Genomic DNA, 27197 nt, shown 5'->3' with positions numbered 1-27197 from the left:
GCATTTTAATTTTAGCTAGCTACAGAGCCTTCCTCAGATTTGCAAAGAGAAGGGAAAATGAATATTAAATGCCTCCCAGGTGCTAGGCACCGGGCATTATCTGATATGACCCTTATAACAAACCTGTGAGGTAGGTATCATTAGCTTGCTCTTTAAACCAGGAAATAGTGGAGTAAAGTGATAGAGCTCAAATTGACTTCCATGTCTTTCTTGCTCTCAAATCTATGCTAAACTCTTTGGCACTCTGCTTCTCAGTTTTTAAACCCGGAAATGTTATTGCCTGAGTTATGATAGTGCTTATTGACTTCGATTACTCTTTTTTGTTATGGAAAATTTCAAATATATTCAAAAAGCGGAATTGTTTAATGAACCCCAATGTACTTATCCCCCAGCTTCAGCAGTCTGATCTTGTTTCTTTCCTGCCACTACCCTCCCAACTTCTTGATTATTTTGAAGCAGATCTTAGCTGTATTAGTTCCTCTCTAAAAATATTTCAGTCTGTATTGCTATAAGATAAGGGCCCTTTTTTGATATAATACCACCAATTGCCTCACCTAAAAAAAAACTAACAATAATTCCTTGGTATCACCAAATATCCAATCAGTTCCTTGAACTGCCTCTTACAGAGCTTTAAAAAAGCAAGACAGTGAAGTCATTTTTATAGTTAGTTTTTATAAACATACACAGTTTCTGAATCAAGAGGTTCAGAGGTTCAACTGAGTACGTGTTCTGGGACCAAGAATACTACTTAGATCATTAGTCTTTTTTCCTCTGTCTTGTTAGGTATTTTCTTTACACTTTTTCATCACATATTCCCCTTGGAGAAACTTTAAAGGAATGTTACACCGTCTAAAATGACTTCTCTGTGCAGCTTTTATGATTCTGGCAGGAAAACAAGCAAGAAAGGAGTGGGTGCAGTGGGAGATGATGCAGGAAGCTGTGAGCACTGGAAGTGAGATTATTAGAGAGGATATGGAATACGGGTAAAGAATGCAACAGATTTCTTTGGTTTATTGAGAATACCAGTTTCTAGTATGACATTAAGTCCCCTCAGGTTGCTTTATTTAGCAGACACTAACTGAGTGACTGTGGTGGGTCAGGCCTGGTTGTAGGCATTGAGAGTAAGTCAGTGAGCAAACCAGACAAAGATCCTGTCATGGAACTTGCTGCTGGTGGATGTAATTGTCACCTGATGATGACAGAGCTTTGCTTCTGGTCATGCGGCTATTGTGATGCTTCTCTGGGGAAAAAAAAACTCCATTCCTAGTCCTAATGGGTCATGTTGTAAAGATTTTAAAGTCTGAGGAGCAAATCTGTTTTTCTGATTTAAAGGTGCCAGCGATGATGCAGTTAGCTGCTCAGTGATGCTGGAGGTCCTTCGTGTCTTGTCAACATCTTCAGAAGCCTTACATCATGCTGTCATATTTCTCTTTAATGGTGCTGAGGAAAATGTCTTGCAAGTGAGATTTTACTGTTTTAATTATTAGACTTGAATAAGGACGAGAATAATAATAGCCAACACTTAAATGTATTTTTTATTACTCCTGTGGGTAGTATAAAATAATATCCAAAAAATACTATATATACACTAAATACTAAATAAAAAATTCACAACCATTTATGTAGAGATGTTTAATATTTGGAAAACTTCTCCCAGTGGATCATTGTGGCAGTGTTTGATTCACAGAAGGGCTCTTTGATGGCATAATTACCCTCCTCAGGTTTTCTTTGACATCGAAGTTTCAGAGATGTTTTGAGACAGGCACAAACAAATGCCCAGCCATATGGATTGTCTCTTCTGTTCTCTTTTTTTTTCTTTTTAAAAAGAAATGGGTTCTTGCTATGTTGCCCAGGCTGGTCTCAAACTCCCAAGCTCAGGTGATCTTCCCACCTTGGCCACCCAAAGTTTTGGGATTACCGGCATGAGCTACCGTGCCCAGCCCTCTTTGCCTTTTCTTTTGCACAGTCTTGTACTTACCAGGGATATTATTTGGCACCACTAATGGTAATCTGGCTGCCTTCTGTGATGGGTGACTTTCCAAACCCATGATGTGCATAGCCTTTATGCATAGAAAAAGAAACAGAAAATGTCTTTGGATACTGCCGTTGAAGAGTGATTATTTTGTTTTCATATTCCTTACCTCATCCAAATAGGCTCTCTGTGTTTAAGCAAAATCAGGACTGATAGTTTAAAATTGTTTAACAAATGTTTGTTTTCTTTCCTTCTCATTAAGGCCAGTCATGGTTTCATTACTCAGCACCCGTGGGCTAGCTTGATTCGTGCATTCATTAACCTGGAGGCAGCAGGTGTAGGAGGGAAAGAACTTGTGTTCCAAACAGGTATGTGAGACAGCGGGTTGTATATTTCAATGCAATTCTAGTTTTTATAAAAGTTGGAAGTTTTCGGTTATAAGTAATCTCTTTAATAAACAGTCTTTTGAATGAACATTCTGAAAGCATGAGGTGGTGTTAGCTTGTCTTTATTAAAAATATTGAACAAAATAATATAGCATGTAACACTTGTATAGTGCTTATTATATGCCAAGTGTTGTTGAAAGCATTTTGTATATATTAAGTCAATGAATTCTCCAAGCAACATGTAAGATAAGTACTGTTATTTCCATTTTAGAGATGAAACTGAGTCCAGAAAGATTATACTTGCATAAGGTTTCACAGTTGGTTAATGGCAGAGTGCAGTTTGAACCTAGACAGTTCAGGTGCAGAGACTTTGTTCTCAACCTCCAACTAGATTGTTATATAGGTAGTGAAATTTTAGCCATCATGGGTGATTATGATATAATTTTAAATGTCAATCATTTCGTGAGTTAAAATGAGAAAATTTACTGTAGTTTAACAAGTTTAAATTTATCATTGATTTAATGGAATGTTAAAAATACTTGCTCAGCCAGAAGAATTTTTGTTTTATTTATTTATTTTTTTAGAGACAGAGCTGTGCTCTGTCACCCAGGCTCAAGTGCAGTGGTGCTGTCATGAAGCCTTTACCTTTTGGGTTCAAGTGATTCTCCTGCCTCAGCTTCTTGAGTAGCTGGGACTGCAGGTGCTTGCCATCACGCTTGGCTAATTTTAAAATGTTTTTGTAGAGACAGGCTCCCATTGTGTTGCCTAGGCTGATCTCAAACTCCTGGGTTCAAGTGATCCTCTTGCCTTGACCTCCCAAAGTGCTGGGATTACAAGCGTGAATCACCATGCCAGGCCTAGAGAAATAGTTTTAGTTTTATGATTAAATTTTTCTAAGGATAGCAGGATAGAGTTGATAAATATCAGCTTAGCCCATTTATGCCTAGTGTCCCATTATTGAAACACTAAGCCTGTGTGAGTTATTTATATCTTTCTGCTCAAGGTGGTCACCAAGGTCTGATTTTTCACACATGCGAAAATTCAAAAAATTGCAGCCTCAGGCATACATGGGTTTTAACTGTTTTTGTTAACAAAATTCAAAGCTCATAGATTTGTTTAGTCAGGCATACTAAAATTTGACATTAGAAGTTCCATTCCATCTCCCTGCCCTGTTAGAATGCATTTTATCCAGAAATGTAGCATTTGCTAGATGTTTTAATGTTGAATAGTGTGTTGGCATGCCGAGGTGGGCTGGGGGAAGTAAGATGATGTGGGAACTGGTTTTGTAGCACCCTCTTAAGACCTAATTTTATTTAAATTATGAGGCTATGCTAAGTATGTCTTGGTAATCTAAACAATACTGTATTTTAATAGTCTCCATTGATCTTATTTTAAGCTTTTATCTTTCAAAATGTATGTATATTTTACTTCAGCTAAGCATTTGAGAATCTCAAGGTCATGATGTCAGAAGCAGCAAGGTTCTATTTTTAAGTCTCAAATCTTTCTCCTTTGTTACTCTTTACTCTTTAATGAGAAAAAGCAGGGATCTAATATCTGCAGGAGTAAGTAGATTCTACACTATTATCGACATATATATATATATATATATATATAGATAGATAGATAGATAGATAGATAGATAGATAGATTTTTGAGCAGGGTCTCACTCTGTCACCCAGGCGGGAATGCAGTGGTATGATCTCATCTCACTACAACCTCTGCCTTGAGGGCTCAAGAGATCCTGCCACCTCAGCTTCCTGAGTAGCTGGGACTGCATAATTTGTTACTTTATTTTTTGTAAAGATGGAATTTGGCCAGGTTGCCCAGGCTGGTCTCTAACTCCTGAGCTCAAGCAATCGCCTGCTTCAGCCTCTCAAAGTGCTGAGATTACAGGCATGAGCCACCACGCCCAGCCTCTTTCTTTTTCTTGGATGTCACTCAAGATAGAAGGAACACGTACAGATAACAACCACCAGATCAAAAAGCAGCAAAAGAAAATACTGTAAGCAGAGAGGACACTCAGTTTTTCTTTCCTCTTGTGAAAAATCTCAGGGCTCCAGGTAGGGAGGAGTGTATATGTTTATTTTCCAGGTTGAAGTGTACTATATATATGTTAAGTGCTTTCATCTCCACGCTTTTAATATGTTATCACAGCACCTTACCCCTACACTCCTATCCAGAGAAAAACCAGCCTTATTGTTTAATCTACCCTTCCTGGATTTTTTTGTATGTACATACATATTAATGCATAAGTACTTTATGCACATATATTAACATATTTTACATATGTGTAGTCCAGAGAGTTTAAAACACACTTACTAATGCCTAGTCAGGTCCAGATTGACTAGCCGTTACTTATTTACATCTATTAAGTATTCACTTTTGGTAGACCTGCCTAGCCCAGAGTCCTTACTCTTTTTATTAAATGTATATGGTTTTAGATAAAAATTCTGCAGCGGCATAAATTCTAAAAATAATTACATTATCTAAAAGGATGTATACAAACTGTTAATGTTGGTCCTTCCTACATGTTGAGCAGTTGCTGGTAGGGGGTAAGTGTCACTTAAATGGAGGACTGGGTTAAAGGTAAAACAACAGTTTAAATTCTCTGTTGTTTCATGAATTTAAGACAGGAATTGATTGTCATTAATGCATTACTTATACTCTTATAATTTTATGTATTGAAACTTTTGCAATGTATATGATCACTTTAATAATAAAGCAAAAAACAGATTTATGACTCGCTAGTGTAAACATAAAATTTAAATGATTTACTCATTTTAAAATCCCCATATTTCAAAGTTAATTTTTTTTTTTTTGAGGAGCACCCTACTAAAGATTTGAAGAGACGATCTCCCTCTTTTCTCTGAATTCTTACATGATTTTTTTTCCTCCAGATTTTGGAGCTTATTATTATGGCCAAACTGCATGCCTGAAAGCTTTCTGGGTGCTTTCTGACATTCTAATACCTTTCCCAGCATCTCTCTCTCTCTTTTAATGCCACTGCCTACAAAAGACTACCTTTCTCGTGGGGATGGCTTTCAAAAAGCTAGTTAGTGTTATTTGCATGTTTAACTAAAAGAGGATAAAGGCCCGCCTGGGTTTGGAGTTGTGCTTGAGAGTGTATGCCAGATCATGCTGTCCTCAGCTTTTTAAACCAGACTTCTTTTTCTGTGTGATATTTGTCCTATCCTGGAAACTTTTTGTTTAAAACAGTTTGTGCTCTAGAACTCCATTGTCAGTTCAGAAATAGACATTCATTTGGAGAGTTTTTAGTGACTAGAATAATCATTACTACGTAATTTTTAAGAAGGGCCAGAAAGAATGACTTGATTTTATCAGACCAGTGACCTCATTTCATGAATGAGTGAGGCTTGATTGCAAAAGGGTCACAGAATTATATTTTCCTTTTGAGAAAATATTCATGTCCCTGTAATTCTGCCATCCAGAGCAAACCAGGGTTATAGTTTAGTCTGTACTTTTCTGGATTTTCTTCTAAGTGCAAACATTAATATATATGTATATATGTGTATATATATTTCTTGCAAAAATAGAATCATATTCTAACTGCTACTTTATAGCCACGTTTTTTTTTTTTTTTTTTGAGATGGAGTCTTGCTCTGTTGCCCAGACTGGAGTGCAGTGGTGTGATCTCAGCTCACTGCACCCTCCGCCTCCCAGGATCAAGTGATTTTCCTGCCTCAGCCCTCCATGTAGCTGGGATTATGGGTGTGCACCACCACACCTGGCTAATTTTTGTATTTTTAGTAGAGACGAGGTTTCTCCATGTTGGCCAGGCTGGCTTCGAACTCCTGAGTTCAGGTGGTCCGCCTCCTCAGCTTCCCAAAGTGCTGGGATTACAGGTGTGAACCACCACGCCTGGCCTATAGCCTTCTTTAGTACTGTTTCTTTTTTTTAAATTACAGCTTTATTGAGATCTGTAATTCACAGTTGTGCAATCATCATCATAATCAATTTTAGAATGTTTTTATCATCCCAAATAGGAAACTCACTAGCAGTCATTCCCGTTTTCCCCCATCCCTAGGCAACTACCTGTCTACTTTGTGTCTCTAAAGATTTGCCTATTGTAGACATTTCATATAAATGTAATCATACAATACGTGGTCTTTGTGTCTGTATTTTTTTTTTTTTAACTTAGTGTAATGTATGTGAAGTTGTTAATCTAAATAATGGACAGAGGGAGACTCTCAAAGATGGCATTTATTTAGTAATGGGCATTGTGGTAGGAATACATGTGCCATGGTAAACTATGTGAAACTGTGTGCCAGAGTAAACTAGGGCAGTAAAGGAAGACAAAAGTTTTTAAAGGAAAAATGAAGAGGATTATATTATTTTTTTGAGATAATTATCCTTGGCTACAAAGATCAACAACAAGGGTGGCACCAGTCCGAAAAATTATGTCAATCAACAATCTCAGGATGATCATCTCAGATAAAAGAAACATGCTCTTCTATAACCGAACATTGATTATATGCTATAATAAACAATAAACTATAATAAACAATGCATATTTAGATTTTTCTATTTGTTCCATTAATGTCCTAGCCATTTAAAACATCTGGGATCAAATATAGCATTTAATTAACATGCATTGTTAAGTAAATCATAATCATTATTTAACACATGTCAAAAAAAAAGTTGAAGACTTAATTATTGTAAGGTGAAAATCTTTCCAACCCTGCCTCATGAAAGAGGGTGGATTGCCTTGCCCACCTAGGCGGTTTTTTTAATCTCTCTCTTCTCAAATACAACTCCCTCCCATTTAAAAGGAACTGTTATCCTAATTTTTAAGATAATTAATTATAGTTTGGCTTTACCTGTTTTTCGGTACAGTTTTCATATTTTTTAGTGTAAATTTATTAATATCAGAGTAATAATATAGTATTTAATATGATAAAGTCTCATAATCTGTGTATGTCCCCATCATTTTTTTTTCCTTTTGTACTTGTGTCCTTCTCAGTGCATCACATCAGGAGGCATGTAGTATCTATTTATCTCATTATTAATTATTGATATTACATTTTCATTGTTAGATTAAGATACTTATTTGCCAGGTTTTTCTATTATTTCTTTCTTTGTACAAGTTACTGTTTTCCCCTTAGTGATAGCTACTTTAAGTAAATATCTTGTTTGCCATAAAACTTTGATCTTAGTTTTAGCAATCATGGATGGCTCTTGTCCCCAAGCATTTTTATTATAATGTTTACCAAATGCAAATGCTGAGTTTCTGGCTCCATCATTCTTCCTGTAGATAATAGTTGGAATTCTGTTAGAAGGAATGCTTTCCAATTTCCATTCTTTTGTTATTTCAGTACCTTATATATTTTAATTTTACTCTGTAGATTATATATCCTGTTACTATTTTGTTGCATGAATTGTCCCAGTTTAGGCCAGTGGTGTCTACTTCAAACCAGTGCCTGAGTCTCTTATAGCACTGGCTTGCTTTTTGACACAGGTGTTTCAACTTACTTTTTCCTTTGGTAGTCCCAGACCTGGAATCAGCCATTTCTCTAAGAAGACTTGGTTTCTTTTGGTGGGGAATAGTATTCAAAAGCAAATACTGCCAGATACGGTTTTTCTTTGTATTTATTTTGTTTGGGGTTGGAAGACCTTTTTAAATTCATGCTTGAATTCTATGAGTTTTGGAAGATTCTTGGCCATTAAGTGTTAAAGCATTTGTCTTCTCCATTCTATCTTCTGTTCTTTTGGGACTCTAATTGCTCACATTTGTGTATTTTCCAACCTTTTTTTATTTCTCTGCTTTAATTTTAATCCGTTCTGCTGCTGTATTAAACTTTGTCTTAAGCCCATTTATTAAAATTCTCAACATCAGTTGTGTTTTTCAGTTCTAGGATTTTTTTTAAATTGTTTTATTTGGGAAAAGTGCTTCTTACAAAAGGGCAGCTGCAAAATGCAGAGACCTCTGCAACAATTATTTGTTTTTTTCTTAAAGTGAAAGAATGGGTGGGATCCAAGGAATCAAAGCGGTAGATGGACAAACCAGGAGCATCCCGAGTCATTTTGACTCTTTTAAATGGATTACACTTGTCTGGTAAAATTGATATTATCTGCGTTTTTAAAAACATATTAATCATTTAAAAAATCTGTGTCTGATAACTCCAGTATCTGGGTTACCTATATGTCTTTTTCTGTAGTGTCTCTCTGCTTTTTTTGTTCATTTTTAATTTTTTAAATATTATTTTTATTTTTTGAGATGGAGTCTCACTCTGTCACCCAGGCTGGAGTGCAGTGGTGCAGTCTTGGCTCACTGCAACTTCTGCCTCCCTGGTTTAAGTGATTCTCCTGCCTTAGCCTCCCAAGCAGCTGGGATTACAGGCATGCGCCACCATGCCTGGCTAATTTTTGCATTTTTAGTAGAGGCAGGGTTTTGCCGTGTTGGCCAGGCTGGTCTTGAATGCCTAACCTGAGGTGCTCTGCCCATTTTGGCCTCCCAGAGTGCTGGGATTACATGTGTGAGCCACTGCATCCAGCCTTGGTCATTTTTTTAAAATGTAGGAAAGCAATTTTATAATCTGTGAAGTTACAAAAATAATATTATTAGATTCCCTGACATTCAGTTACTTGGTCTGTTTACATCAGTGAATCTGTTGCTAAATTTTGTGGTAACGACCCCCAAATCCTAGTGGTTTACAACAGGAAAGGCTTATTTCTTGCTTGTATTGCATTCTGTTTTCTGAATAACTGCAGTTATGATCCATGGTTATTATATTCCATGTGTCTTATTCATTCTGGGATCCAGGCTGAAGGAGAAACCCCTGTTAGGGATGTATTGATCTCACAAATCAAAGTTAAAGATAGGTGTGAATGATGTTAATGCCTTTGTGAAGTCTGCTCAGTTGAGGGTCATGTCATTCTACCATACACTCTGTTGCCCAGAGCAAGTAATGTATTCATGCCTGCAGTTAGTAGGTACAGAAAAAAAGAGTACATACTCGTTCTCCAGGCAGGCATTACAAGTTATGTGGCAAGAGTAGGAATGTATAATCCTTTTTCAGGGAGGGAAGAGTGAATAATTATATAATTATACATATAATTACATAATTATAATTATATAAATTATAATACAATTTATCCCACTATCCTAAAGGGAAAACTCCTGTTTGAAAACTGTAGATGTATGAGATGCAGATGGAAAATTATTAATAATGACAAATTATAAAAAGTAGCAAGGAACTTTATGGCATATTCACTGAAATGTTAAGCAGTTATCAAAATGATTATTGTATTACATATTGAGCATCCCTAACCTGAAAATTTGAAATCCATAATGTTCTACAATTCAAAACTTTTTGAGCTGATGCTCAAAAAAAATGTTCATTGGAGCATTTCTGATTTTGGATTTTTGGATTAAGGATGCTGACCAGTATAATGCAGACATTCCAAAATCCAAAAAAGTCAAAAATCCAAAACTCTTCTGCTCCCAGGCATTTCAGATAATGTATATCCAATTTGTATCTAGCAATATAGGAGAATGCATTTAATATAATGTTAAGTGAAAAAATAATGTACAAAGTATATATATCTTCATTGAGTATAGCTATATACAATCCTATATTAGAAAATTAAAGATATAAAATTGATAATAGGTATTTTAGGATGATAGATTTATGAATGATCTTTCATTTTCAGACAGACTGTTATTTTGTTTTTTTTTGTTGTTAAGATGGAGTCTTGCTCTGTTGCTAGGCTGGAGTGCAGTGGTGTGATTTTGGTTCACTGCAACCCTCTGCCTCCCAGGTTCAAGCAGTTCTCCTGCCTCAGTCCCCCGAGTAGCTGGGAATACAGTTGTGCACCACCACGCCCAGCTAATTTTTGTATTTTTAGTAGAGATGAGGTTTCTCCATGTTGTCTGGGATGGTCTTGATCCCTTCACCTTGTGATCTGCCTGCATTGGCCTCCCAAAGTGCTGGGATTACAGGCGTGAGCCACTGTACCCGGCCCAGACAGGCTTTTTGTATTGCTGTTATTTTATACTTTAAAATAATTTTATTTTCACAAGAGGTTATTTTTTCTAAAAGTCAGACACACATATAAGAGAAACATTGGAAACTACAGAAAAAGGGATGAAAAGATATATTTTGAACCAATCTTCCCAAACTACCACTGTTACTGTTTTCAATGTGTTGAAAAACATTAGTGTGTTTAAAAAAAAAAATTGCCAGAATAACCTTCTATTGTGTTGTCACATTTCATTTTAGGTCCTGAAAATCCTTGGTTGGTTCAAGCTTATGTTTCAGCAGCGAAACACCCTTTTGCTTCTGTGGTGGCTCAGGAGGTTTTTCAGAGTGGAATCATTCCTTCAGATACTGACTTTCGTATCTACAGGGATTTTGGGAACATCCCAGGTATATTGTCAATGGTTACGGCCTATTGTGCAACATTTATTTATCACAAGCAAGTTTTAATCTTGAAAGTTTATGAGTAAACAGCATTTTCTAAAACAATTTCTTCATCTGAGAAATATACATTCTGACTCACTAAAACAGAGTTCCTAATGCTTTCCTTTTTAAAACTCCATACTAATTTAAATGCTTGCCTCCTCTAGAATATGTCATCTTGCCTCATAATGTGACAGAAGAACAGGGAAGAACTGTTTAGCACCTCCTTCCCGAAGATGGTAATAGATCCTTCAGGGGTCTTTTCGTTGTGATCTTGCTTTGCCAACTCCTTTGGCAGCTTGTCTTATTTGAAGTTAAATTTGGCTCTGGCCTGGCAAGAACATAGGTGGCAAAATTTTGATGGCCTCCCCAACTCAATATTCCTACCCTTGCTGTGTGACTTTTAATGCCTCCCTATGGAGTAATACACTTCTTCAATCATTATGTATCAAATTATGTACCAAAGCTATAGGTTGTGTAAGAATTTGGAAGATAATTTATGTCATTCATTTGTAAATGTGACAAAGCAGTCATGCCACTGCTTTGACATTTTGTCTTCTAGGAATTTATTAAACAAATAGGCCTAAAGCAAGGTTGATCTTTAAAGCAAAAATGACTTTTTTTTTTCTATATATCTTAGGAATAGACTTAGCTTTTATTGAGAATGGATACATTTATCATACCAAGTATGACACAGCGGACAGAATTCTTACAGATTCCATTCAGAGAGCAGGTTGGTATTCTAATTTAGACTTCTGATATATACTAACATGGAATATTAGGGATAATACATAAACGTGTTCATATTCTGTGGCCTGTGCATTAAAGAGGCAGTATACAGTGTGAATGAGCGAGGGCTTTGGAGTTGGAGAGTTGAGATCTTGAATTTTAGTCCTGTAGTCTAGTGTAGCAATTAAGGTCAGGAGTATTCATTGTGAGGAAATGAAAAAGGAGTTGGCCCACACTTTGTTAGGATTGCTGAGCAGCAGTAAGAATGTAGCTCTGTTAGTCTCCCATGGTGTTTTCCTATGGAACTCTGCTAGCCCTCCTTCTTGATTTTTAACATGTTTGACAGCTTGTTCAGCATCTGTGAGCTTTGCAAAAGGCCTTTGTCTCTTGGTTCACCACTCAATTTCTGATATCTACAAGAGTGTCTGGTACAGTTAATATATGTTATTAAATGAATGGGTACTAAGAAACAGCCATTGGATTTGTCAACAATGAGGGTACAGTTGATCACAGATAATAGTTGTAGTAGAAGGGAAAAGATACAGACCAGCTGGCTGAGCATCTGAATGGAGAGGAAATGAGAAGGGGAAATGGACCTTATTTGAGAAATTTAGTAAGAAAAGTGAGAGAGAACAGTAGGAGGGTAGAAAGTGATTTCTGTTCACATCGTTTCTAACCATTTTTTCATTCAAACAGTAGATGGCTTATTTCTGCTTTAAATAGTTGTACATGTAAATCACAGATAGTTTATTCAACCTTTTTATCTTTTTTTTTTTAATAGGTGACAACATTTTAGCAGTTCTTAAGCATCTAGCTACATCTGATATGCTGGCTGCTGCTTCTAAGTATCAACATGGAAACATGGTCTTCTTTGATGTGCTGGGCCTATTTGTCATTGCCTACCCCTCTCGTATTGGCTCAATCATAAACTACATGGTAGTAATGGCTGTTGTTTTATACCTGGGCAAAAAATTGTTGCAGTCCAAACATAAGAGTAAGTATTTTCCTCTAAAACTACAAATACTGGCGTTGCTGTAGAATTTGCTTTAAGTTTTTCAGTTTGTTTATATCTTCCCAGAAAACAAAACCTTAAGACAATACAGTATTTGCTTTAAATTATAATAAATTTTTAAATATTAATATGTTTACTATACTTTTCATCTTGGAGAAGCACTCAACTTATATGTATTTAGGGACTCCAAAAGTAGGCATACTACTTCCATGTTAGGTACTACATTGAAGATATTGAAAAATGTACAGAATGACTTATAATGAAAAGTCCCATTAAAAAATCTTGTCCGTCCAGGCGCGGTGGCTCACGCCTGTAATCCCAGCACTTTGGGAGGCCGTGGTGGGCGGATCATGAGCTCAGGAGTTTGAGACCAGTCTGGCCACAGTGAAAACCTTTTTCTACTAAAAATACAAAAAAATTAGTCAGGTGTCGTGGTATGCGCCTGTAATCCCAGCTACTTGGGAGGCTGAGGCAGAAGAATTGCATGAACTTGGGAGATGGAGGTTGCAGTGAGCCAAGATTGTGCCATTGCACTCCAACCCAGGTGACAGTTTGAGACGCTGTCTCAAAAAAGAAAAGAAAAATGTCTTGTCCACATGACAGACCAGTAGCCAGAATGGATGAGTGTCTTAAGTATGAATGAACTGCTTGTGGTTAAATTGTTTCTTCTATTTGAAGTGTTTCTATTTGAAATGTTTCAGAGCCTAAGTTGCTGTGTGGTGTTACCAGATAAAATATTTAGCAGCAATTTAAATAATTCTTTATCACCACTTATTATTCCCACACTCCTTATCTACTTATGTTACCTTCTTTTAAGAACATTTTATATGGAACTTGGCCTTCCATTCTTTCTAATGTTTTGTTACACAAAGCATACCAAAAGTGAAGAAGATTAAGACTACCCTCTTCCTTCATGAGGAATGAACCTGAACTATTCCTAGAAGGCTGATCTTTTTGAGTATTTAATATCTACAGACTCTTAATAAATGTGACCTGAATATTATTCTTTGATACCTCCATTGTTCTAGTGATTAGTCAACCTCAACACTTTGGACATATTTATATTTTTCACTTACAGTGAAAAGCTTTTTGTTTTAATGTTTTCCCATTTAGCTCTACTGACTGGTTATGTAATTGATTTGATGAAGATGGTGATCTCAACTTTTTGTTTTCTTTTCACTAGCTGGTAACTACAAGAAGGACTTCTTGTGTGGACTTGGGATCACTGTGATTAGCTGGTTCACTAGCCTTGTTACCGTTCTCATTATAGCAGTGTTCATCTCTCTTATTGGACAGTCTCTGTCATGGTATAACCACTTCTATGTCTCCGTTTGTCTGTATGGAACTGCAACTGTAGCCAAAATAATATTTATACATACTCTTGCAAAAAGATTTTATTACATGGTAAGTGTTTGGTATATCTGTTGATTTCTTCTGTTGCCTTCAAGGATTGAAGATCAACTTAAGTGGAATTCATTGTATTTGATCTTTTAAGTGCTAAAAAATTGTTCAGCATGGTTATGGAAAATGCTCCCACACTGTGTTAATTTTCTGGAAGATTTCTTACTCTGAGGATAAAATCACAAAATTCAAATAAGGTTATAAAGCCAGGCTGTAAGCAGTGTTAGGGTGGTGGTGATTGGAAGGCTTGTTAGCACAGCCTTCTACTGAATTTGCTGCAGTTTTTGTAACTATGCCCTGGGCTTAATCAGTTATTTATGTTGTTTGAGAATCTGTTTTCCACAGGATTGTAAATTCCTTGAGGATAGGGATTGTTTTATTTATTTCTGTATCCTCTTTGCTTAGGTAGTGTCTGACACACAGCACTAACACACAGCAAGTATTTGTTGCCTAAAAGGATGTTGCACTTAAAGTTTTCTCTTCAGTGTTTCCCTCACTATTTTTTCTTTTAACTATATATTGCTGATTCAGGTTCTACACACATGTATGTCATTGGGGTTAAAGACACATTGCTAAGGAAAACAGAGGGAAGGGAATAGGGTTCCAAATGATTTATACTGAGAATATTGTTATGGTTTCAAATAGATAAGTTTGTTGGCAGAAATAAAATTAGAAATTAGGGCCATGGGCCGGGTGTGGTGGCTCACGCCTGTAATCTCAACGCTTTGGTAGGCTGAGGCAAGCAGATCGCTTGAGTTCAAGACCAGCCTGGGCAACATGGTGAAACTCTTGTCTCCACAAGCAATACAAAAAATTAGTCAGGCATGGTGGTGTGCCCTTGTAGTCCCTGCTATCTGGGAGGCTGAGGTAGGAAGAACACCTGAGCCCAGGAGATCAAGGCTGCAATGAGCTGTGATTGTACCACAGCACTCCAGCCTGGGGGACAGAGTGAGACCCTATCTCAAAAAAATAAATAAAAATGAAAAAGCTATAAAATAATAGGTATAAAAATGAATTACAGTGAAAGAGAGCAACATGGTTTCAGACTGTCTGTGAATTAAAGAGGAAGATCTTAGCTCCGTGTAAGCCTACTGTTTTCAGTTTATCCTGATAAAGTTTCAAATGAGACATGGATGATTATAATCCAGCATCCTTCCACAAGCATGTCTTTGATATCTGAACCTTGGTCTCAGTTTCAGTTAACTTTGGGATGTGCTCTGTGGAACCCTTCCATGTTAGCAGCCTCTGTTGAAGAAAGGTTCTTTGAGGTTAGCCATCTGCTTATGGTTGAGCTCATATTTTTATCTTAGTGGCTCCAGTTCCCAAAAGAATTACACCATGGGGCTCAGTTTCACATACTTATTCTTAGTGTAACAGTGTTTGACCACAGTGTGGCTGACTGTTGTTGATTGGGGCAGGAGTAGGATAGAAATGCTTAATAAAATTTCATTTACTAATTTCAGTTGTCTGATCATAATACTTTAGGCTGAAAGCAAAATAGAAAGAGTGATGTGTTACATTTTCTTTTCACAAATATTCTTTAAGTGCCCGGTGAACATGGTACTATCAGAGACCGGGCACAGTGGCTCACACCTGTAATCCCAACACTGGGAGGCCAAGGCAGGAAGACTGCTTGAGGCCAGGAGTTTGAGACCAGACTAGGCAACATAAGTGAGACCACATCTCTATTATTATTATTATTATTTTAAAACAAGAATGATGCCATAGGAGAGTCATAAGAATGTGATCTCTTTCTTTGAGGAGCTCTCAGTTTCATTTGGGAAGGGGTGGGAATGACAATAATTGCTCTATGTTGTGGGATGAAGGGAGACTGACATGTAACTGTGCTATAGGAATACAGGGGAGGCAAGATGAATTTGCTTGTGGCAGGGTGGCTGAGATAGCAACATTTGAATTGTTTGTTTGTTTGGAGAGAGTCTCGCTGTGTTGCCCAGGCTGGAGCACAGTAGTCTTGGCTCCTGCAGCCTCTGCCTGATGGTTCTAGCAGTTCTCCTGCCTCATTCTCCCAAGTAGCTGGGACTGCAGATGGGCCCCATCACGCCCAGCAAAATTTTGTATTCTTGGTAGAGACAGGGTTTTTCCATGTTTACCAGGCTGGTCTCCAACTCCTGGCCTCAAGTGACCCACCAGCCTCAGCCTCCCAAAACGTTGGGATTACGGGCGTGAGCTACTGCACCTGGCCTTTATGGGGTTTTTGACGCATGTGTTGACATTTACTAGATGGGGAACTAATTGATGAGTAGTTTAAGGTGGAAATGTATAAAATACATGTGTGTCAGTTAATGGAAAGTCCAGTGTGGTGAAGACAAGGTAGCAGTCCAGTAACTGGAAAAGTAGGCCAAGGTGAAGTGAGAGCATGATTCCAAACATCAGTGGGGCCACTATTAAAATGTTCTGAGCAGATTAGTGTGAGAATTTGTGTATGAAAACGGATAGCAATATATAGAGTGAATTGGAATGGAGCCGAAGTGGGGAAGGGATAGAGGTGAGTAGGAAAATAGATTGGAGGGATGTTTTATCTTTGGTACAGTTTGGGCACTTAAAATGAGATCTTCATTTTTAAAATATCTGAGTGTCATTCAGCTTCAAATTGAATTATAAGAATTATTTTCTTATTTTTAAAGACCAAGCCTCTTGATCAGCACTGTGTTAATAATTTAAGCATTTAGCAACTGTAGCCTATCTTTCATTGTTGGGAGTGGGGAAGGTTTGTTAAGTGAACTTTAACTTGTTTTGAAAACATATCACAGACTCTGTTGAGCTCTTGAAGTAGGATCCCTTAGAACAAACATGTCCTGGGCTATACAGAAATGGGAAGGCAGAGGAAGGAGAAACTTAAATATATCTATTTCTCCATTTCCATCTTTGTATTTATGTACTGTAATTAAAACTTTCATGTTTATGTGAATAGAATCACTCATGTGGATGTTAAAATGTATTAAGTTCATATTAGGCCAGGCACAGTGGCTCTCACCTGTAATCCCTGTGCTTTGGAAGGCTGAGGTGGGAAGATGGCTTGAAGCCAGGAGTTTGAGACATGGCTGAGCAACACGGCAAGACCCTGTCTCTGCATTTTTTTTTTTTTTTATGTAGCTGGGTGTGGTAGTGTGTGCCTATAGTCCCAGTTACTCAGAATGCTGAGGCAGAAAGATCCCTTGAGCCGAGGAGGCTGAGACTGCAGTGAGCCGAATTGCACCACTGCACTCCAGTCTAGACAACAGACCAAGAGCCTGTCTCAAAATTAAGAGTGCAAGGTGCTGCACAAGAACCCTTGGATTTTAAATCTCAAAAAATATAAGATCAAATTTTATGATGCTAAAGCATGAGGAATACAAGAGGAGGGCAACGGTACAGTACAAGACCAACTGGAGATAGAAAAGACTCAGGAAAATAAGCCAAACTCCAGATTCCTTTAAAGGTCCTGCAGTTTTCCAGGTGTTGGCTATTGGTGGTGCTGCAGCAGTTTGTAATGTTCCTTCACAGGTCGTTTCTCTAGTTTGCCTGAAACAGTGTTTGGAATTTGCATGAACAGAAAAGCTTAAGAGAGAGGAATGTTTTTTTAAGGAGAGTCCTTTCTTCTATTTTGGAGTATTTCTACTTTTAGCCTAGTAGAAGAAAAGCACAGATTATGTGGAGCATTTGTACTCTGTCTTCTTAAACTGCCCTTATGCTGCAATTTGAATTTATTACTTCATGATGGGAAGCAGCTTTGTTTGTGTTTACTTCAAATCAGTTTAAAGAGCAGACCGTGTTTAAAACAAAATGTAGTTTTCCTGAGTGATGGAAATTGTGTTACTATAATAAAAGCTCTTTATGAATGACCCGTGAATGAGACTACTTGTGTATTTTTCTTTCTTTCAGAATGCCAGTGACCAGTATCTGGGAGAAGTATTTTTTGACGTCTCGCTGTTTGTCCATTGCTGTTTTCTTGTAGCCCTCACTTACCAAGGACTTTGCTCGGCATTTATTAGTGCTGTCTGGGTAGCATTCCCATTGCTCACAAAGCTCTGTGTTCATAAGGACTTTAAGCAGCATGGTAGGGTATTTTTTATTTTGATACACATGGGAGAATACCTTAAAGTACATAAGATAAGGCTTTCAGGGACTCTTTCTTTTTTTATTTTATCGAGTAGACTTTCTAAGTTGTTTTGAAAAGCTTTCACACTATACAAATTATCTTATGCCTTATACCCCATCCCTTTCTCATGTTTGTGAACGCATGCTAATATATTGTGTATTTTGCTTAACTCTTATTTCTATTTTATCCTTTCTGAGTGAAAGATCCTACTTCAAGATAACATATACCCTTAAGGGCAAAAGTCATACCTAATCCAATTTCTGTTAGGGTACCAAGGCACACCAGTACTATAAAAATTTATATCTCACTTTAGGATTTCATAAATGTGTGCTTTTTTCTCTTTTTTCCCTAGGTGCCCAAGGAAAATTTTTTACTTTTTACCTTTTTGGAATGTTTATTCCTTATCTTTACGCATTGTACCTCATCTGGGCGGTATTTGAGATGTTTACTCCTATCCTCGGGAGAAGTGGTTCCGAAATCCCACCTGATGTTGTGCTGGCATCCATTTTGGCTGGTTGTGCAATGATTCTGTCTTCCTATTTTGTAAGAGAAAATAAGTTTTTTCTTCTTCATTTTTTATATGAGTTTAGCCATACTAGATTCTGTGAAATAGTGTTATGTGTACTTTATTGAGAAAATCTGCAGCAGAAGAAATGGTGAATGGCTGTGCATCTTGTAAATTTGATATGGTGAAAAACTGTAGAATGGAGTTTTTGTTGTTGGTATTTGAAAAATTTTTGCCTGTCTATCCTTCCAAATTCTCTAATTTACCTCTTTTCAAATAGCTTTTTAGATACCTGAGTGTGAATTTGTAGAGCGCTTACCAAGTATGAATTGTTAGAGATTGCCGGGTGGTGAATGATCCTAACAGTGTGTTTTGAAATTACTAATTAGAGGCAAATGTTAATAAATACATGGGTCGTTTTATTAGTGCTGTTAGAGCTAGTGAAGGAAGACTAATTCTAATGAGGCTTTTTTCATTATCATTCCACTACCTTGTTGCTAGCACATGAAAGTTCATTAATTGAGTCTGTTATGACATCCAAACATGCCTTCATTTACCAAATAATGAAACTGTCACAGGCCTTGTCAGTCCTCATTTTGCTTTATCAGTGTCCTGCCCTAGTCGGGAGAGTTCTGTTTGCCATCTCTTTTTTTCTTCCCTTGGGACTTCCCAGAGGGAAAAAAGACAGTGATGCAGAGATTAAGAACAGATCCCCCTTTGGCAGAGCAAACCCCAGGCGAGGTTTTGCTTTGGCTTGGTGTCTACCTCCAAGACCCAGGCTGGGCCCCTCCAGAGAAGACAGGTCTCTGTTTTGTGGCTCTTTTGATTGGAATTCCTAAAAATAAAAAGGAGTTATTGAACACTTGTAGGTACACCTTGAAATTTGAGGATAGGGAACCAAATAGAAAAAGGAGCTATGACTTTATTATAGTTCTTGTCTTCATGGAGATGATAGTGAGTTTTTTTCATACTGATAACAGTAGAGGGCATCTTTATCCCTTTACTTTGTGGAAGTTAGATTCTAAAGACAGCAGGTAAGGGAAATACTACACACATGGTCAGCATCATCGATAGAAGTCCCTTAAATAGCCATTAAGCTCTATATATGTGGCTTTGTGTATATAACCCTGTAGAGTAATTCTTATGCATATTATTGTTTGAGGTCTGCTGTACTAGTCTTAAAAGAGATCTGAGCATTCCAACCATTTTACTTACAGGATAATGATTAAGGGTAATATAAGGATAAGGATAATCCTTACTGGTATTCATAGGGATGGATGAAAAGTTCTAAAATGTTCTTTGTTGCCTGTAGGGTTGTGCTTCTTTTTGGTTTAATATTAACCCTTATATCATCTGTATTTTTGATAGGTTTTGCTGTTGTAAGGATTAAAGCAGATAGTGGAGTTTTGTCATCTGTAGATTAGGTTCTAATCAAAAGTCAGCTAGTTATGAATGGAATGCCCCCAACCCTGTGTATTTATTAAATTATATTCAGTGAATGGGAGCTATGGATGTCCGTAAAAGATGACTCAGATATGAGAGTTTTAAATTCTGTTCCACTGATAATATGAAAGGGGGCAAAATGAACCCTGGAGATGTTCATTGTGGAAATGGAAACCAGAAGAAAGAGGATTAAAATATCTTATCTTCTAAATTATATTTTATTGGAAAAGCTTTTAGAGAGAAGACTGCCTCTTGGAATACTTTAGAAAGCTCATTTAATATTCATTTTTAATGTGAAATAGCCCGGCCGCACCTTGATTCCATGAGTTATCAGTCTTTTAATCATTTTCTTATTTATGTGTAGCAGTATTAATGATAGTGGCTTATTAATAGAGTAAGACTGTCTTCTGTGGGTAATGGAGAATTGAACCGCAATGCATATTTCAGAGAGCTTTTCCTTCAGTCCTTGGGGATTTATTAAATATGTCTGCTAGAAAGCAAAGTCTTGTCAAGTGATCAGGTTTTATTTTTTGTTTGCTTGGTTTTGTTTTTTTGAGATGGAGTCTGTTGCCCATACTAGAGTGCACTGGCATGATCTCAGCTCTGTGCAACCTTCGCCTCCCGGGTTCAAGCAATTCTCATGCCTCAGCCTTCCTGAAATATGTCATCCTATGTCACTCTAGGTTCTGAGATGGGTACAAAATAAATTGAAGAGAAGCATGAAAAGGGACTCTGAAATGTCCAGTGTATGCTGATGACTGAGCTGTTTGTGACTCTTCTTCTCCTGACCCTACTCGTACCAGCAGTCCTCATTTCAGCCTTGTTCAATCAGTATGCATATAACCATGAAGGCCCAGCAAAGAATACCCAAGGACACCTGTTAACTGATTGCTTGCTGGGTGTAGTGGCTTACGCCTGTAATCCCAGCACTTTGGGAGGCTGAGGCGGGTGGATTACTTAAGATCAGCAATTCCAGACCAGCCTGGCCAACATGGTGAAACCCCCTCTCTACTAAAAATACAAAAATGAGCTGAGCATGGTGGTGCACACCTGTAATCCCAGCTACTCAGGAGGCTGAGGCACAAGAATCGCTTGAACCTGGGAGGTGGAGGTTGCAATGAGCTGAGATTGTGCCACTCTACTCCAACATTGGTGACAGAGTGAGACTCTGTCTCAAAAAGAAAAAATTCACATTCATGTTATTTCTCTACTTACGGAAATAAGTAGAGAAATAAAATGAAGAAGGCAAAAAGGGGAGCTGGATTTAGATTTTATGTCTGTAGTGTACCAGTATTCCATCCAGAGGCATCTGCAACAAAACAGTGCTAGCCTTAGGTCATACATCTCACATTTGTATACATTGAGTACAAAAATAAGACAGAGTACCTGAGGACTTGAGGCTGTGAGTTAGCAAAACAAAATTTGTCACCCTGTCTGTCCCCTTTCTCCTAGTAGTCACAATATTTAAAATGCGGCTTCTTAGAACAATTTAAAATTTCACATATAGTTTCCCCAAATGGCTTCTTCAGACCTTGTCAGGGATCTATGGAATATTCTGAGTTGCGTATGTCCCTTACAGTTTTTAGTTCAGTGATTTCATTACAATTAAAAATCTAAGATAAGTATATTTAGGACTTTCTGGATGCCAGCCTTGTAACTCAGTCATTTACGTTTACTGCCCAAGTTCAGATTTGTTGTTTTGATTGTGTTGGGATTGGTTAATTTGTCACCTAAAGGGGTACTGTTACTTTGAAATGCAGTTTTTCCTCATATGCAGGTCCACCGGCAGTCTCGAAGGTACATCTGTATGCTAGTTTAGATGAATTCAGTATTCTGACATAAATTTAAAGCATTATGAGTGGAATTGGAGTTTTGTCCAAACAGATCTGCCTAAGCTTAAAGCTTATCTCTGGTTATGTAATGAATAATCTATTACATCTACATTTCTGTTCTTTTTGCTGATTGAGGACAGCGACAGTCCTCTTTTTTCCTGTTGGTTTATGGCTGCGTGTTAAAAAGGTGGCATTGGAGGCATCTATTATTTTCTAGGTTCTCACCTGTGATGGAAATCTCTTAGAATTAGTGCTTTGTTTACTAGTTGTTGGAGTATGCTAGAACCTGCTGATAAATTTTCTTCAGGGTCTGTTAGATAATACCTGTTAAAAGTAAAGTCAGTTAAAAACACCTTTCTACTACTGGCATGAATTTGTAATATTCCTATGTTTGTGGTTTGTGTTTTAGATTAACTTCATCTACCTTGCCAAGAGCACAAAAAAAACCTTGCTGACTTTAACTTTGGTGTGTGCAATTACATTCCTCCTTGTTTGCAGTGGAACATTTTTTCCATATAGCTCCAATCCTGCTAATCCGAAGCCAAAGAGAGTGTTTCTTCAGGTGAGCAGTTTTGCATGAGCTATTTGAGATGTGAAAAGGAAAGCCTTGTGTGTTTTGAGCTTCAGTAGTGAATTGGAAGCTCAACTGACTTTTTTCCTGTTGACCTACTTAGTCATTCTCACCTTTTTTGTGTGTAAGACAGTGAGGAGAAGACTGACTGTCAAGAGGCATTCTTATCAGCTAGACATATATCTCCCAGGAGACTGAATTGGAAATGTTTCCTTGTTTTTATTACTATTCAAATTATAAAACTGCACCTATTTGGAAAAACAGAAGCAAATATATATGATGGAATAATGAGTTTTTAGAAATAAAGATTGTAAGAATGTCTGCAGGCTGAGTAAAAATCTAAACTATCAACTGGCAAAATAAAATTGATATTTAAAAATACTAGTAAAATTAATCTTAAGTAACATTCAAAGTAATACGTGATAGTGAAACTGTAACTTAGGAAGGGATTAATAAAATGAGTTTTAGAACTTACTGTCTTTTTTTTTTTTTTGAAATGGAATCTTGTTCTGTTGCCCAGGCTGGAGTGCAGTGGCACGATCTTGGCCCACTGCCAACCACTGCCTTTTGGGTTCAAGTGATTCTCCTGCCTCAGCCTCCTAAGTAGCTGGGATTACAGTTGCCCACCACAACACCTGGCTAATTTTTGAATTTTTAGTGGAGATAAGTTTCATCATGTTGGCCAGGGTGTTGTCGAACTCCTGACTTCAGGTGATCTGCCCACCTCGGCCCCCCTAGGTTGAAGTGATTCTCCTGCCTCAGCCTCCCAAGTGACTGGGATTACAGGTACCCACCACTACGCCTGGCTAATTTTTGAATTTTTAGTGGAGACTGGTTTCACCACATTGGCCAGGGTGTTCTTGAACTCCTGACCTCAGGTGATCCGCCCACCTCGGCCTCCAAAAGTGCCTGGGATTGCAGGTGTGAATCACCATCCCTGTGCAGTTTGAAGACTTATTTTAGATCTTAGATTCTTCTTCAGATTTTTTAGACGTGGTACCATAAAGCAGTAAGCCTCAATTCTAGTCATCTCTGTTAGAGGTTGTGGACTAGCCAAACAGAAATGCCAGAGAAATTATAACCTAGATCACTATTCAAGGACTTAAAAAATTAAAAGTGCTTGAACTTAGGAGATTTAGAAAAGGGTCCAAATAATAATTCCTTGTTATAGCCCTGAAGGATTCCGTGATAAATTTTATGTGAGATTTTACAATTTATAAAACCTTTATTGAAGGACAAATTTTTTTTTTAGGAGGTTCAGTGTGTTTTTCATGATGTACTAGGTTTTATAATTATGTCAGTAATACTTAGGAAAAGCCAGGTTTTTACTTTTAAAATGCCCTTTTCTGATTTGTTTTGGGGTTCTCTTCCACTGTGCCAGAAGTTGGCAACCTTTTCCTGTGAAGGACAAGATAGTATTTTGGGCTTTGTCAGCAATACAGTCTGTTGCAGTGACTCCATTTTACAGAGCAAAAGCAGCAAGAGAGTATACCTAAATGAATGAATGTGGCCATGTTCAAATAACAGTTGATATATAAAAACAGTTAGTGAGTCAGTGGACGGTTTGCTCTGTTGGCTGCAGTTTGCAGGCGCCTACCCTATGCAGTGTTTTCTTTCCTTTTTTTCCCCCTGTTTGATATGCTTCAGGCTGGTTTCTGCTGTCAATAAAGTTATTCCAAATGGAGCATGGTGTCTTTTTATAAAATTCTGCTAGGCACAAGGCTGTCATCTAGTGGTGAGCTGCAATTCCCGTTTTTGTCTGCACGTTAATTAGCTTCATCAAACATTAAAGGGGAAATGAGTGTGTGTGTATATATGTGTTTAGGATGTATTTGTTTTAAATTCTTACCTCAGAGGAGCTCTAACATTCATGCCTTTTAAATCTGAAATAGGAAGTTTCAAAAAATTTTATAGGAAACCTAAATATATTTGGAAGATACAGCAAAACAATCATCTATATATCCATCTTCCAGTTTACAAGAAAGAACCCTAGCAGTACATTAGAAACCCTGAGTGTCTCATTCACTTGCTCCATATCCACATCATTTCTTGGTATTGTCATACTCCATTTTTGTGAGAATGTGGGTGTACTAGTTGAAATAGTTTTCTCACTAGTCTTTTTTTTTTTTTTTTTTCCCCCCCCAGCATATGACGAGAACATTTCATGACTTAGAAGGAAATGCAGTTAAACGGGACTCTGGAGTATGGATCAATGGGTTTGATTATACTGGAATGTCTCACATAACCCCTCACATTCCTGAGATCAATGATAGCATCCGAGCCCACTGTGAGGAGAATGCACCTCTTTGTGGTTTTCCTTGGTATCTTCCAGTGCACTTTCTAATCAGGTTGGTTCATTGTTTTTCTGCTTAAGTTGGATATTAGTTTGTTCTCTAGTCTTGTCACTGTATCAGTACTGTTATTTAAACTGTCATCCTTAATATACAAGTTCAGTGCTGTTTGTAGTGTTTTTTCTATCATTGTGGAACTTGTTTTTTTTTTTTCTTAAGTGAAATAAAGCACTCAGAGGAGTACTGCTTTTTCAAATTTAAAGTCTTTTCTCTAGAAACATGAGTGGATAGAAAAGGTGGCCCTTCTAACTAATACAATAGCCATTAAGCATCTATCTCAAAAATTGTTTTCTCTGGGAAAATTTTATAGCTTGGCAGTGAAGGACTGGATGAGAAGAAATAGGATGGGTGGTAGAATCAAGATCACCTAGGTTACTCCTTTGTTCTTAATATTGGGAAGCTTGTATTGCAAAATAATCTTGAGTTTTTGGGAGTTGGCATTGCTTATTATGTCTATCAGTTTATTTTCATACCCCAAAATGTGTTCATACATACTGAACACTTCTGTGAGTTACAGATAGCCATCGACTGATAAAGCACTATATATTGAAGCTACCTTTCCAAATAGGAAAAACTGGTATCTTCCTGCCCCGGAAGTTTCTCCAAGAAATCCTGCTCATTTCCGACTCATATCCAAAGAACAGACACCTTGGGATTCCATAAAATTGACTTTTGAAGCAACGGGTAAGTCATAAAACAGTTTTTTCTTCCTTCCTTTACTTCTTAAACTTGTTAATAAGTGGCATGTCTGTTTCTCCCTCAGATATATCGCAGGAACCAGCAACTTAGAAAGAGGTTATGTTTCTAAAATCAATTTAAGCTGGTTATGATTTCTTAACAAAAATTTAATAGGCCAGGCATGGTGGCTCATGCTTCCTACTCAGATTGACTTCTTTCCCTTAGAAGTATGCATTTAAGGGATCTGCCATATCTTTTTGTGACTTGATAGGTCATTTCTTTTTATTGCCGAATTGTGTAGATAGATGTACAGCAGTTCTTCATATTTGAATAAAGCTGCTGTAAACAATCCTGGGCAAGCTTTTGAATTCATTTAGGTAAATGCTTAGGGTGTGATTGCCGGATTTTATATATGGTAAGCCTATATTTAGCTTTGTAAGAACTGCCAAACTGTTATTTCCATTCACTAATTTCTCTGTTCTTTTGCCCTTACCACACTGTCATGATCACTGTAGTTATATAGTAAGTTTTGAAGTTGGGTAATATCAGTCTTCCAACTCTTCTTCTCTAGTATTTTGTTTTGTCTTTTGTCTTTCCACGTAAACTTTAGAATGTTTGTCAATGTTCACAAAATAGCTTTTTGGGGTTCTGATTAGGATTGTATTGAATCTATAGATTAAGTTGGGAAGAAATGACATTTAACAATAATGACTTTTCCTATCCATGTTAGAATATCTCTCCATTTATTTTTATCTTGTTTGATTTCTTTAATCAGTTTTGTATTTTCCTTATGTGATTCTTGCATATATTTTGTTAGATTTATTTTTAAGTAGTTATTTTTGGGGGTGCTAATGTATTAATAAATGATATTGTTCATTGATGGTATATAGGCAAGCAACTGACTTTCATATTATTAACCTTGTATCCTGCAACCTTGCTATGATGACTTATTAGATCTAGGAGGTTTTTTTTTTTTAGGTTGATTCTTTTAAGATTTTCTGAATAGACAATCTAATCTGCAGTTTTATTTCTTCCTTCCTAATATCTATAACTTTTATTTCCACTTCTTGACTTGTTATGTGAGACTTCTGGTTTGATTTTGAAAAGGTGTCGTGAGAGGGATCATCTTTGCCTTGTTCCTGATGTGGGCATGCTTCTACTTTCTTACCACTGACTGTGTTGTTAGTTATACATTTTTTGGTAGATGTTTTTTATGGGGCTGAGGAAGTTCCCTCTATTCCTAGTTGATTTTTCTACTTTAGCCTTTTGATGTAATAGATGACATAATTGATTTTCAGGTGTTGGACTGCTTTGCATACCTGAGATAAATCCCATTTGATCATGGGATATAAAACTTTTTATACATCATTAATTTCATTTGCTAATATGTTGTTGAGGATTTTTGTATCTGTGTTCATGAGAGATACTGGGTTATAGTTTTCCTGTATTGTTGTCTAGTTTTGGTATTAGGATAATGCTGGACTCATAGAATGGGTTAAGAACTATTCATTCTGGCCGGGCGCGGTGGCTCACGCCTGTAATCCCAGCACTTTGGGAGGCCGAGGCGGGTGGATCACGAGGTCAAGAGATCGAGACCATCCTGGTCAACATGGTGAAACCCCGTCTCCACTAAAACTACAAAAAATTAGCTGGGCATGGTGGCGCGTGCCTGTAGTCCCAGCTACTCAGGAGGCTGAGGCAGGAGAATTGCCTGAACCCAGGAGGCGGAGGTTGCGGTGAGCCGAGATCGTGCCATTGCACTCCAGCCTGGGTAACAAGAGCGAAACTCCGTCTCAAA

The 27197-nt window shown here is 37.3% G+C and overlaps 1 protein-coding gene across 2 annotated transcripts in view; it reads left to right on the top strand.

The window, feature by feature from the left end:
* The window catches only part of ERMP1 (endoplasmic reticulum metallopeptidase 1), a 59817-nt gene that overhangs the window by 6439 nt on the left and 26181 nt on the right, over positions 1-27197 (top strand). The window contains exons 3-13 of one of the 2 annotated variants that reach the window (XM_032291075.1): positions 1333-1460; positions 2235-2340; positions 10599-10745; positions 11419-11511; positions 12289-12501; positions 13703-13923; positions 17803-17977; positions 18372-18562; positions 22209-22361; positions 24516-24718; positions 25290-25405. In XM_032291075.1, coding sequence (XP_032146966.1) covers positions 1333-1460; positions 2235-2340; positions 10599-10745; positions 11419-11511; positions 12289-12501; positions 13703-13923; positions 17803-17977; positions 18372-18562; positions 22209-22361; positions 24516-24718; positions 25290-25405 — 1746 coding nt within the window. Of the gene's footprint in view, positions 1-1332; positions 1461-2234; positions 2341-10598; positions 10746-11418; positions 11512-12288; positions 12502-13702; positions 13924-17802; positions 17978-18371; positions 18563-22208; positions 22362-24515; positions 24719-25289; positions 25410-27197 lie in introns of both variants that reach the window. The other variant, XM_032291076.1, reaches the window with a different exon arrangement.

Source organism: Sapajus apella, unplaced genomic scaffold, assembly GCF_009761245.1.
Source record: "Sapajus apella isolate SASKATOON/1434 unplaced genomic scaffold, GSC_monkey_1.0 scaffold24, whole genome shotgun sequence".
NCBI classification, from domain to species: domain Eukaryota; kingdom Metazoa; phylum Chordata; class Mammalia; order Primates; family Cebidae; genus Sapajus; species Sapajus apella.
The sequence above is the reverse complement of the archived record's forward strand: the minus strand, read 5'-3'. Positions and strand labels throughout refer to the sequence as shown.